Source organism: Rattus rattus, chromosome 1 (genome assembly GCF_011064425.1).
Source record: "Rattus rattus isolate New Zealand chromosome 1, Rrattus_CSIRO_v1, whole genome shotgun sequence".
Classification (NCBI taxonomy): domain Eukaryota; kingdom Metazoa; phylum Chordata; class Mammalia; order Rodentia; family Muridae; genus Rattus; species Rattus rattus.
Window position 1 is genome coordinate 211,459,688 of NC_046154.1, and position 13,473 is coordinate 211,473,160.

Consider the following 13,473-nt stretch of genomic DNA (forward strand, 5'->3'; position numbering starts at 1 on the left):
TGTGATGTAGTCAATTCAATATTAATGAGGGGGTCATTCTTTGCCATGTTTTTAAATTGTCCTTAACCTTTTTCTTCATTAGGTCTTGGGAACATTTTTAAGTATATTGCCCAGCTCCTCATACAGATTCTTAAAAAATAAAAAAACAAAAACAAAAAGAAAATTCATCTTCAAGATGCTGTACACAATTCATGGATTCACCTGGATCCTCAGCCACTGAGGACAACACTGAGGCGATGCCACCTTGGCTGCTAAGATTCAGAGTTTTGACATTTCTTCATATAGGCTTGCCTGGAGTCATCGTGTTTTCTGACAATATGGAAGAATTCAAGGATGATGTAATTCCTCTTTGTAAGCACGTTATATCCATGCTACAGAAGCCTTAGAATCCAGTCATGTTCAAATACACCACTGTGACAAAAAAGTGAAGGTCATGTGTCTTCCAGATTAACAATCGCTAGAGTATACACACCTGCAATCAGATGCACCAACCAAGCATCCACTAATCTGCCCTTGTACTCAGGAACTAGTGAGTCACAGAACAAACTCGGGAGCCAGAGCACCATCTGGAGTCATTACAGTATTCCATTCACCAGTGAGACTGCATCGGTTCTGAGCTCACAGCTCAGGAATCCCAGCCTGCATACTCATCAAGGGGCATCGCCTAGAAAATCCATTGTAGGCTAGTGGAGGGTTTCACTTCAGTGAAGCAGTCTGTGGACTTCCTACTGCCCGGCGTGGATAATAAGCCTCCTGTGCTGTCATCTGTTCAGCCGGCAGCCCTGAGTTTGCACTGGGTAAGAGCACTGCAGTGGAATCTTCGGCAAATTCCTCAAAGGAGCTTACTCTGCAAATTTATTTCTGTGAGCAACTCTTCGCCCACTCTTGAAGCTCCTTTTAGTCTTTGCCTTCAAAATAATCCTTACATGAAAAAGATGGCGGCATTGACACTGGACCAACCATATCAGAGTCCAAAGTGACTGGCACCTGCAATTTCCCTGAGGAAATGAAATACCTGGAATAATTCAGACTAATTTCTTCATGAAGAATTTAAGTTGTTTTCCATTTTGGTGTCAACACTTTGCTTAATGTACTTCTAAATAAATAAGCTGATAATAATTTCCATCCTATGTAGTTATGATACATAAAGTTTCCTTGCTATTTAAAATTATAATTTGATCATTCAGAGAGTTTTTGTAACGTATTTGGATGTCTTTGAGCTCAGGAACCTATCAACCTGTTAGCCTTCCTACTGCCAATTTAAGGAAGGAAAAAAAAAAACAAAAAAAACAAAAACAAAAAAACGAAAAAAAAAAACAAAAAACACTTAGAAAGGGGAAGGTGAGTGTGTAGCAGAAAATAGGCCAGTAAAGCCCTGACCTGAAGTAGCTTTCTACCTGTCACATGACCACCCAGTAAGTCACATGACCACCCAGTAAGCAGCGCTTTCGCCAACCACTTGTCAATACCAACAACTCTGACTTAAATATCTAAATCTGTTTCCCCCCACAGGAAACTACTGAACTCTATGTTATCATGTAACCAAACACTTAATAATTTTAAATAGGTTATTGAATGGGTTATATAAAGGACAACAGCTCAGAAAACCTAAAAAATTTAAAATCAAGCATTCAAAATACACACCAGCCTTTCATTTCTTTCCAGACCGTTAAGGCATCTGAGGAATGGACCTCAAGAAAACAACTACCTACGAAGAATGACAAGTTCAGAACATGTTTACGAGACGAAGTCTGAGCCAAGTTTTCAAATGATCCTGCTTATCAAGTGTGAGAGATCCTAGTGTTCAGAGCTGAACTCTAATTAGTCAGACATTGTCCCAGTATTACAGGAAGGAGCCAAAACAAAACAAAAGAGACCCCACCAAGCCATGCACACGACAGTAAGAGACACACTGCTTCTGTACTTGGACGTTTTTCCTCCAATTAAAGTTTTCTGGTAAAAATCCTATTACCTTCGACTACTTGATGATCCAGCCCGATTACCTGGGCCATTACTTGAAACAACTGATATTGCATTTGCAATGGCCTCCACAGCAGAAAGCCTTTCTGCAAATGTATTTCTTTCTGAGCGCTCAGCTTCTGAAATATGAGAAAAAAAATTGGATTTAACCTTTGAAAACAACCGGCAGTAAGTACACACTGGCCACTAAGCACAACTCAGCCTGTTAGTGCTTCAATGTACAAGGTAAGTAACCACTCTGCTAAAAGCTGCATGTTAGTAAGAGGAAACTAGGACCATTATTCAGTTTCTCTATTCTGCCTTATTTCAACAACATACAAACATATAAACTCAAGGGAACTTAAATTTACCTTTCATTCTTACGTAAAAACAAATAAATAAAAAGACTCAATCATTAGTATATCAGTCTTAGTTTTTATGTTACTTGTGAACATACAAACTTAGTGATTTTGGTGACATTAAAAATAAAACCTACAGATCACATTTGAAAATGCAGTGTCTACAAATAACAGCAGAATTCAAAACAATTACAGAGCTGCACTTTAGGGTCTTCATTTAGCCAATAAAAAACTCCATAGCAAAAAAACAAAAGGGGGGGGAGGGGAGTGGGGGTGGTGACGAACACCCTTATTTATTTTCCATTAAAATTTTTTCCCTTCTAAATTCTAAACAACAAAACAAAAACTTGATGCGGGTGGCTTAAAATACCACACTCCTATGGTGAATTCATTGGGGACTGCAGGTGGGACGTGGCCAGAGACAGGCATCTCACAGCTATTAAGAGCACTTTTTGTGTCAGGGTAATGTGACACAAGCCTTTAATCCTAGCACTCAGGAGGCGAAGGAGGTGAGTGTTTATAGGTTCAAGACCAGCCTGGTCTACAAAATGAGTCCTGGGACAGACAGACAGGGCTACAGAAACAAACCCTGCCTCAGACCACAGGAACCGAGCACTCGCTGCTCACATTCACCACAGTTCCACCTCTAGGAGAGCCAAACCCTCTGCCTCCCTAGAGCTGACACACAGCAGACAGACAGAAATATATATATGTAAACTAAAAATAACGTTCCAGGGGTGGAGAGATGGCCCAGCAGTTAAGACTATGCACTGCTCTTCCCAGGGACCAGAGCAAGGTCCCCAGCAACAGTCTGGCTCCCAGCTGGCTCCCTCCAGGGTGTCCTCTGGGTCTTCTTCGACACTTGCACCCACCAATGTGCACATACCATAGACATACACATGTACATGTAATTTAAAATATGAAGGTTTTTAAGTCATTTGTACTTATAAAATCAGTTAAGTTCATTTACTATCAACGCTGACCAAGCTTACTGTCTGCTTCAACATCTAACCCTTAGAAATATTTCCAGCACATGATTAAGGTCAAATCAAGTGAAAGAACGCATCCTCGCTCCCGGAGTCTCCTTGTCCTACTCTTGTTGCAAAGGCTTCGCTATGGTTGTGACTCTTACCCTCTTCTTCTTTAGTTTCCTTATTGCTAGTTGGAAAGCAAACTGATACACAAGCATGTAAAATGTTCCGGTTCCCATCACATCGGTGGCTGATGAACGTCTGTAACATCTGTAGGTTCTGCTCTAAAACAACTGCTTGCTCCAGATTCACAAGATACTGTCGGCAGGCCTCATAGTCACATCTGAGAATGTGCTGCATTAAAGTTTGCTTCTGTCCTCCGGCAAAAGAGGGCAAAAAACACTTCAGTGAAACTCAACACCAAACATGTCAAAAATTACATACATCAGAAATGCCTCATGGCCACTATAATATAATCGTATCTCCAAGGAAGTAGAAACTGATCGCAAGTGGTCTGTCAAAGGAGACAACTCAACTGTACACTGTAAGGAGAGTACGCAGGTGAGGACAGAAGTTTCAATGTTCTGAAGCAACTCACTTGTAGCCAGTGAAAGAGCGATGGATACACTGAAGAGCTGAACGAGATGCCTGCCCGTGATATGGAGACAACTCTAGCAATACTGTCGGCCAATTAGGCAAAGGATGTCTGTTTTACTCCAGACTTAATTACCAGCACCTCATTGTTTAAGGGTTACATTCCAGGACCCATGAGAAGGTCCAGGGGTAAAGTACCAAGCCAGACTACCTGAGCTCAACCCCCAAAACCCACATGGTGAAGAGAATCAACTCCTACAAGCTGAGATCTGACTTCTACATGCGCCTCTATCACCCCACCACAACCATGGATATATACAATAGTAAAGGTTTATAATAAGTTACATTATGTTGTGATACATAAAATACAAAACTCTCTAGGAATAATGATAGGTGTAATTTCCAAAGACAATGACAGATCTATGAAAGACATTAACAATGTTGTAAGGTATACATAAAAAATATCATTAGCTGTCTCACAGCAAAAAGTAGTAGTTTGATTGCTGGGAAGATGGTTCAGCAATTAAAAGTACATGATATTCTTGCAAAGAACCCAGATTCAGTTCCCAGAACCCACAGCCCTCTGTAATTCCAGTTCCAAGGGATCTGTCACACAACTCTGACCTCCTCTGGCACCAGAAACACACATGCGCATGCTGCACAAACACGCATGCACGCAAATATTCATTCACATATAAAATAAAATCTTATGAACAAACAAACAAAATATAGAGATTAAAACTAAAGATATGGAAAATTTAATACCGTATAAAGCACTTATTTTATTTTAAAAAACAGACCATTATTACCAGAAACAAACAGGTGCATATGAAAATACAAAGGGACAGAGGAAAGGGCGATTAACAACTTGCCAGACAACTGCCTAAGCTAAGTCCTCCTTGCCTGAACTCATGGGGGAGAAGGGGCCATAGAAGGATCACTGTCCACAGGAGAAACCAAATCGTAAAGGACTTGGCATGTGCGAGAAAAGCTGTTTTCACTGTAGAATTAAGTACACTCTGGGTGAACTTACGCTCTGAAGTAAAGACAAAGCTTCCCAACACCAGAAGCCCAGCATATGGGCAGCACTCGGTTTCCTTTTGTTCTGTGTACTAGGATAGTGCACACTAGTCGTAGTAATGGGTTAACACGTGTGTTTCCTGGTTTTGTATACTAGGATACACAGCGCACTAGTCACCTGGCTGGCACCAGCAACTCTACATACAGGAGACTCTCATAACCAGCCTGTATCGTGCTTAGCTATGCTGCAATGCTCACGCTCACCCCTATGTCAAAGGGCACCGGGAATTAAACTTTTAAAAATATCTGCAGCTCTACCCATGTCACATTTAAATCACTGAATTAGGCTCTGTCTCTTAGTCTTCAGGTTTCTATTTTTCTTTTTTATTTCCACTGCCCTCATACATACGTGATAAACATCCCGAAGGTCACATGTCTAAAATCAAAATACCTACGCTAACCCCACCTCCTAAATTCCTTTAGAGGATCCAAAACTAGCAGCTTCATTCTTGCAAACCTTCAGCTGTATGTAGGTAGCTCAGAGGGAGCGGTGCTTTGCTGTGGAGTCCTGACAACTCTGGCTCCATCCCCAGAACCCAAGTGAAAAGGGAACCAACTCCACAGAGCTGAGTGCGGACCTCTAAATGTGCACCTTGGCACACATGTACACATGCATGTGCACACAAACAGAGGCAGATAATTGTGAATTAATAATTAAAACAAGATCTTTTGTTCTTTCTTCTTTAATTTGATCTCTTGCATTTAGCGAATTAAAATTGGCTGATTCTATCTGTGACACCAAATCACAACCTAAATCTTTGTGAGCTAAACTGCACGGAGAGCTTAGTAACAACTCTACTTCTACAGCTCACAGCTTTACACTCTCTACTTCCTGTTTATCCTAAGAATTCAAGTTTGCTTTGATTCTGACTTGGATTAGACATTAGCCTTTATCTGATTTGCTAAACATCTATTATCTATGACTTAAAATTCTTCTGTTAGTATACATTCCAAATTTAGGTGCCTTGGGCAAGGACACATGCCACCCTGTGGCCTCCCCAGCCACACCACCTGCTTCTTCTGACCAATAAACCCCTCCCCTCCTGGCTTAATACATTTTGCCAACATTGCTGAGTCCCATAGATGACATCTAGTACCATGGACAGCAATCTCTCCTATCACCCTCACCAGATGTCCTCAAAATCAGTCTGATTTCTATCTCTATCCACGTGTGATCCCAACAGTGTGTGCCCGTGCGCGCACGCATGCCTTTTCAAGACAAAGTTATACCATAATCATCAATTTTTCATAATTACCTCTGCTATATTAACAGACTATTAGCTCTTATAGGGAAGGAACAATGAACGATCTTTCCATAAATTTTCTCAAGATGCCAGTATTTTCTTCTGAATTAAAATGCCAAGTAATTTCAAAAGCTAGATTACCTCTACAGCCATGATGATAATAGCTGCTTTCTTTTTGATTGTTGAATTGGCAGGAAGATTTATTAAAGAATGTACACCCATCCCGAGACTACTAATTGGTGGGAGATCGAGCCAGTCAGGGTCCCTTATTCCTCCCATACAGTCTTTGGCCATTGGATAGATAGTACCATTTCCATCCCGAAGAATAATAGGAGACTCCTGTAATAGATGAAAGACAATAAATAATAAACAAAGTCACAAATGATCACACAAGCCTAGCGTGACCACACACACCCAGATTCCAGTGCTTGGAAGGATAAACAGTGCAAGTTCTGCCTAAGCTCAGGACCTTATCATCAAAAAAAAAAAAAAAAACCACCCGAAAGAGAAAATGAAGGGGTGAGAAAATGAAGGTTTTACAGAAAGTGTATTTATTTTAGAATAAACTAAATGTTAGAAAAAACAAGCTTTCCTAATAAAATTGCCAAGTATTATGAATTGTTCATTAATTTCCAATAGGCAAACCCTAAATAGGACAAAAATGTCAGTCTTGCATCTGTTCTTAAAAAATAAAATGAACAACAAAAAAAATAAAAATAAAAAAATAAAATGAGCTTCTTACCTGTCCAGCAGTGAAAATAGCTACACTTCTCTCATTTTGACCAAGAAAAGCAACGCTGCTTGTTGGAAAATTATTTTCTTGTTCAGCTTTTCCTGTAGCAAGATCAAAGATACAGTACCGTACCCAGTTTCCCGTCTTCAAAACAGCATGTACACCTTTCAAAGGAACATAAATAAAAAGAAAAATTAGAAAAATCTTACCCAGTTCAAGCATTTAACAAACTTCAACCTCTTCAAGCCCAGCTGTGAATACATCCAGCCACATGTCACTCTGCTGTGTTACACACCACGGCAAAACTGTCAATCACCAACAATGTCCCATACGTGACATAAGATGTAAACTGTAAGAACTATAAAAGGCTTACCTTTGGAATCCACATTCACTGCTAATATTTCAGTCTTCTCAGGTATACAAAGCTTTTTGGGAGTCCTCTGGAAACAGTCAGGAACTTTTGGGGTGCCACCAGTTTTGACAACCTGCACAACAACCAAAGTGACTTTGCTCTCCCTGTGACACTCTCCATGCGTCCATGCCCACATTCTCTCAACTCCCACACAAATACCTGCAGCTCATCAATTCGAAGTAGCCTGCAGTCCTGCAGGAGCGAAGACGGGTCAGCATCCGGCCCAGAGCTGTTCTGACAGTTGGTGTTACTAGATGTTCCTGGAAACTTCACAGCTACATAGGCGCCATCCACCTTCAGCACCTGGAAATAAGAGATGAATACAATTAGTAAATATTTTAAAAAGCTTGAATGAAAACATGCAAATTCTGCTTGCCCAACTGACAATACTAAAGACATTTAAGTCCTTGTAAGTATGTATCAATGAACACCACAGTGTAATGTCAACCTGGACAAAACCATAGAACTTTGCTCTTTATATCAACAAATCAAAACAAAGAAAAAATTCTCACAGCCGGTAATCACAGTAAGTGTGAAGCTATTCACTGACACAAAACTAGGTCCACCCATATAAAACCTCTCTTCTTCTGTCTTCACTGTCTAAGCAGCAGTATCTGACAGACGGGTCTTTTTGGGGGTCTCATGTGTCCTACACTGGTCTTCACCATGCAGCTGAGTGGGGCCTTGAACAATTTCTGGGTCCTTCTGCCCCCACCTCCAAAGAAAGACATACAGAAATACCCTCCATCCGCTCTGGCACTTACGGCACCCATCCGGTCAGCAGCCTAGAAAGCCACAAATCTCTTCAAATGGGATTAGCATGACTGAGGACAAATGTATGTTACTAATATTTTATTTAATAAATTCAAATTACCAGATCCACAGCTTATGGCTACACAGCTTTCAAACTGGAGATGAGATAGATCAACAATTCAAACAGAATTGGAAGCAGGACACTTAAATTTCACCTCTTCTACTTAGTATTTCTAAGTTTAAGCCAGCCTGATTTTCCGAAGTGAAACTACAGTTAATCAAAGGCTTTATAAGGCCCTTATAAATTGTAGATCTTGGTTTATCTCTTTCCATCATGTACAAATGAAAAATATTTTCCAAGGTTATATTTTACAAAACTAAAAAGCAATCAGAAAATCTTTACTGTGCAGATACTGTATATCTATAGGGAAATTTAAATTCTGTACTGAGGGACAAAAGGGTCAATTAATGACATTCAAGCAAATGGCTTCCATTTACTTGGCTTCTTGGAAGAAAAAGAGGAAAAAGAAGGAGGTAGTTCAAAGACAGCAGAGCTCGGGACTACAAGTCAGCACTTGGTTTCCCAGTTCCAGGAACTCAAGTGCTGTGCTGGGGCAGCGGAGCCAGCTCAGCAACTGAGAGCACGGCACTGTGCAGAGGACCAGTGTCCACAGAACAGAGCAAGCATCACCCAAGGGCCTGTTAACTTGAGTACCAATGCATTCAACACATAGGCACATATGCCTGCATGCTCTCTCCTGAGTGCACACTCACACACCTCACATACACATAAATAGTCTTACTTTTTAAAAAGAAATAGTAATGTATCTCTCTGTAACTTTTGTATACATCAAAACTTACCACAAGTTAAGCTAAAAACACCCCAGTGGTTCAAGGCACATGTGATGGCTATTCCTGGTTGTCAGTTTGACTACATTAGGAATTAAATAAAACCTGTGAGGAACTTTTTCTTAATTAAGTCAATTGAAGAGGAAAGACCCACTTTTAATCTGGGCCACACCTTCTACCTGCAGCCTACAAAAAGGAAGCAGAAAGAGGAAATGTTTCTTTCCCTTTGCCTGACTGCTCTCACTGGAAATCCCTTTCCTTCACTGGCATTAAAGCCTAATTCTTACAAAACTCCACTGTATACAGAAGGCCAACTGAGACAGCCAGCCTCAGGGTCTCAACAACTCCTGGCTCCTTGGACCTCCCATCAGTGGACAACCATTGCTGAACTCTAGAGAATCCTAATATAGCACAGGAAAATCACTTCACCTCCAGCAGAAACCCATCTCAATCAGAACTCAATCAGAGTAAAGGAACCACTAAAGGAGACAACTTACAGGCAGCCCTGAAGAAAGGGGTCTCAGACACTACCCATAAAAACCCTCAAGGAACCAAAATGCGGTAGTAAGTAACTAATTCTCATCTATTTTGAGCAAACCTTGCCAACAGGAACATTCTTAACATCTTCAACAAAAACAACTTCCCGCAGGGACCACTGCTCTTCGTTCACCTTCTCCTCTTCTTTCGGGGCAGGAGTTGATCGACGTCGTTCTTAACAACAAAATGTTAAGTATCAAAAGGAAAATATGAAAAACATCTTTATAGAGTCTGTCTAAGCATGCCAGTAAGGACAGCTGACAAAGGAATGAAATTGAGGCTATAACATCAAACTCTTACTTCAAATAAATGCTACAACTGGTTACTGCTTAGCTTATACTAACGTTATTACAAACAAATACTAAAATGAGCCAACATGTGTGTATTAAAACTACTATGTAGTTTCAATGTGTGACTTTTAAGGAGCTTGACATCTATAGGACATTGTTCTAAAACTAGGTTACAAATTCTAAGACAAGATAAAATTATGTCATAACAAATATACAAAGTAGTAAGGGTCTCAAAAGGAACTGTAACATATTCTGGGTAGTGGAGGTGTTCCCATTGATGTTTACAAAGAATTTTATATATTTTTAACTATAATTGTTAAAAAAAGAAAAAACGGAAACAATTAGGACCATAAATACTGTCTTTCCACTTAAACCTGTACTAAAAACAAAAACAGAAAACACCAAGGGAACACACAACATCTATAAAAAGTTTTTAAAAGCTACTGAGTTGGCTAGTCAGACAAAACCACAGCGCTGCTGTCTCCAGGGGGCTAACCTACTCTGATAGCACACAACACACATAAAGCTTACTATATGGCATGGATGCGCTGCTGGCAATGGAGGAAGCATCACTGCAGGTGGATGCTGGTGATGGGGGAGGACCCATTTCCGTTTTCACAGGTTCCTGCTTACTCTCAGGCCTAAAATGAGAAAAGGAAAGAACTCTCCTTGTAACTAGGAAATAAAACAGAAATAAGTTTATAAGAGAGGGCAAAATTCTTACTAAATGGATAGAGTTTTAAACATCAAATGTATTTTACGGCAACAGTTCCTTATTAAAAAAAGAAAGAAAGAAAGAAAGAAACATGGTGCACGTAAGAAAGACAAATGCAGTAAACGAAGCTCCCCACAACTCAGGTCGGCAGCGCAACACACCTTCTCTAGGAGACGCAGCTCTAACCACAACCCCCTGAGGGTCTACAGGCAGCACACTCATATAAAGTAAGATCGATCTAGACACAGCTTAGCTGCTTAGCTGCTCCCACACCTATCAAAATTATTTTATCACATATAAAAAATAATGTGGGTCTTCATCTTAACCCTCCTGCCTCCTATTGCCCTCACTGGGAATTTCACCAAAATGTTGACAAAAAAGTTTTAAAAGAAAAAAAGGGAGGGTGGGGAGAGGCCAGGGTCTCATTATGCAGCCCTAGCTGTGGCCTGGAACAACTCACTCTACAGACCAGCCTGGCCTCTGCTTCCCAGTGCTGGGATTAAGGTGAGAGCCAGCATGGCATCTGAATTTTGAAATGATTCTGAAATAACAGTATTCTAACCACCTTGCTCCATCAAGGCAGTCAACACTGCTCTGTGAAGCGAGATGGGACAGACCAGTATGTCTGATGGCCAGCACACTGTAAGTGAAGGCTCTTCCATGGCAGGCATCAAGTTCTACTGATGTAGAAAAGGCTGTGTTCTCAACATAGAATCTTACTTAACTTTATTGGTAGAAATTGCTAAATCCTGGGCTAGAGAAATAGCTCAGCAGTTAAGATCACTAAACTGACTGCTCCTCCAGAGTTCCTGAATTCAAATCCCAGCAATTACACAGCTTACAACCATCTGTAATGAGATCTGATACCCTCTTCTGGTGTGTCTGCAGACACCTACAGTGTTCTTTTTTTTTTTTTTTTTTTTTTTTTGGTTCTTTTTTTTTTTTTCAGAGCTGGGGACCGAACCCAGGGCCTTGCGCTTCCTAGGCAAGCGCCTACCACTGAGCTAAATCCCCAACCCCACCTACAGTGTTCTTATACAGAATAAATAAATATTTTTTAAAAAGAAATTGCTACATCCCCAAGAGTTTAAAAATCTTTTTACAGAGTTTAAGAGGCTCACCTATGAATCTCCTTAAAAAGAAAAAGCGCTAAAATTATAAATCTTAGGTTTTTAATGTCATAGGCTTTTTTTGTTTTGTTTTGTCTTCTTTGCTTTTCAAGATAGTGTTCCTCTGTGTAGCTTTGGCTATACTGGATCTCATTCTGTAGACCAGAATCTACAGAAGAAATCTGCCAGCCTCTGCCTCCATTGTGCTGGGATTAAAGGCATTCGACACCAATGCTCAGCAGTTCGAGTTTTAAATGACTGACAAACCTTTGGGCTGCCAAGTTTCAGCTTGCATTTTTTGCATCAGGAAAAATAACAACCACAAGTTAATGAATGTATAATCATTACATTTGTTTGAACATGAAGCACACAAAAATTTCAGAACTATAAACACCTATGTATATGGTGGAAGCACAAGTTTCCATGTGTAAAATGGTGTACATTTTCTAATGTACCCAAAATTTAGCAAAAACACCTTTCCATGTTACAATGATGGTAGCATACTTCTATCAGGTTGCACTAACAACTTTATTGTGTAGGAATAAGGAGAATATTAATAACTGCAAAACACACAGGCTAATGACAACAAAGTAAGACATCAAGAAAGAACACTGCCTTGTCACTCTGACCACCATCAAAACTCTAAGAATCCTGGAGAAGTGGCTCGGCTCGGCTCGGCTCAGCTCAGCTCAGCTGTTAAGAGCACTTCTCTTCCAAAGGACTGGGATTGGGTTCCAGCACACACGGCAAGCAAAACACTTGTACATAGAAAATCAAATGTTTTAAAGAAGAAACTGGAAAGTATAATAATAATAAAAAAAACCAGCGAGCCCCCCATTTCTCTATCAAATTTTTAGTGACCATGCTCACATATACGGAGAGCTGAGGGGCCAGCAGAGCCCCAATACTCACTTTGTTTCAATAGTTTTGCTGGCTTTTTCCATGCTTTTCAGGCTCTCTGGAGACCGAAGTTGAAATCTACAGCTATCATTCATATTCCAGACTGACTCCATTAAGACACCAACTTTGGGAATCCCGGCACTAATTGAAAAGGCGACTGCTCCAGCATGATAGAGAGGGTTATTTCTTAAGCACACCTAGCAAACAAAGAAAATCAGTCAGGATGATGTAATAAACACTGAGAATCCGTTCAAACGTGCAGGAAAGTGCACTTCCTGTGTTTTCCAACACAGACTCACAAGCAACAAAGAAATACTATACCCTTCTCCATCCAAAGATTCCTACAACTAACAAGCAGGGACGCCAGCCCGTGTGCTGGAAATGAGTCACTGAACTCACACAGCCATGCCAGCCATTCTACCAAAGGGAAAGTAAACAGAAGAGAAGAGAACATTCATGCCATTTTCAACTAATATATGGTCTCTGTGGATACTTCACTCAGCCTTCAGTGAACACTGGAATCTTCTAAAGGACTACAGTGTGGTAGAAGAAATGCTCAGCAAAGCTGGAGCAAGACTCCTAAACAAACAAATGAATATGAACCATGGCAGCAGGGGCTTAAACAGGTTCAATTGTCAACGACCTGTAAAATTCTTGCTGTTAGCTAAAAATAGGAGGATCTTAAAGGATCTTGTAAAACTAACGCTACTTCTCTGAAGCTTAAGAAAAAGTCCGAGGTTCACTGACGGCAGTTAAGGCGACTGTCAACCAAACCACAGCAGTGGCTCAGCTCTCCTCAACAACAAGCCCGCATCATCAACTGTGGGTTTTGGCATAAATAAACACTCTCTAAAGCAAACCTGCAACTTGGAAAAATGTTTAGCCAGAAACTTTCAGGAAACATCTGTCCTGTCTGCCACCTTCCACAAGCCAAAACCAGCTACAGCAGGGCATGCTCCTACCTTCTC

At 40.5% G+C, this 13,473-nt stretch overlaps 1 protein-coding gene across 2 annotated transcripts in view; it reads right to left on the reverse strand.

The window, feature by feature from the left end:
* The window catches only part of Ubr5 (ubiquitin protein ligase E3 component n-recognin 5), a 107,385-nt gene that overhangs the window by 38,605 nt on the left and 55,307 nt on the right, over nt 1-13,473 (reverse strand). For both annotated transcript variants that reach the window (XM_032914587.1, XM_032914586.1), the window contains exons 14-22: nt 12,518-12,702; nt 10,313-10,422; nt 9,553-9,665; nt 7,512-7,655; nt 7,314-7,425; nt 6,950-7,104; nt 6,349-6,546; nt 3,451-3,661; nt 1,973-2,099 (exon numbers count right to left, since the gene is read on the reverse strand). In XM_032914587.1, the coding sequence (XP_032770478.1) occupies nt 1,973-2,099; nt 3,451-3,661; nt 6,349-6,546; nt 6,950-7,104; nt 7,314-7,425; nt 7,512-7,655; nt 9,553-9,665; nt 10,313-10,422; nt 12,518-12,702 (1,355 nt within the window). The remainder of the gene's footprint in view (nt 1-1,972; nt 2,100-3,450; nt 3,662-6,348; nt 6,547-6,949; nt 7,105-7,313; nt 7,426-7,511; nt 7,656-9,552; nt 9,666-10,312; nt 10,423-12,517; nt 12,703-13,473) is intronic.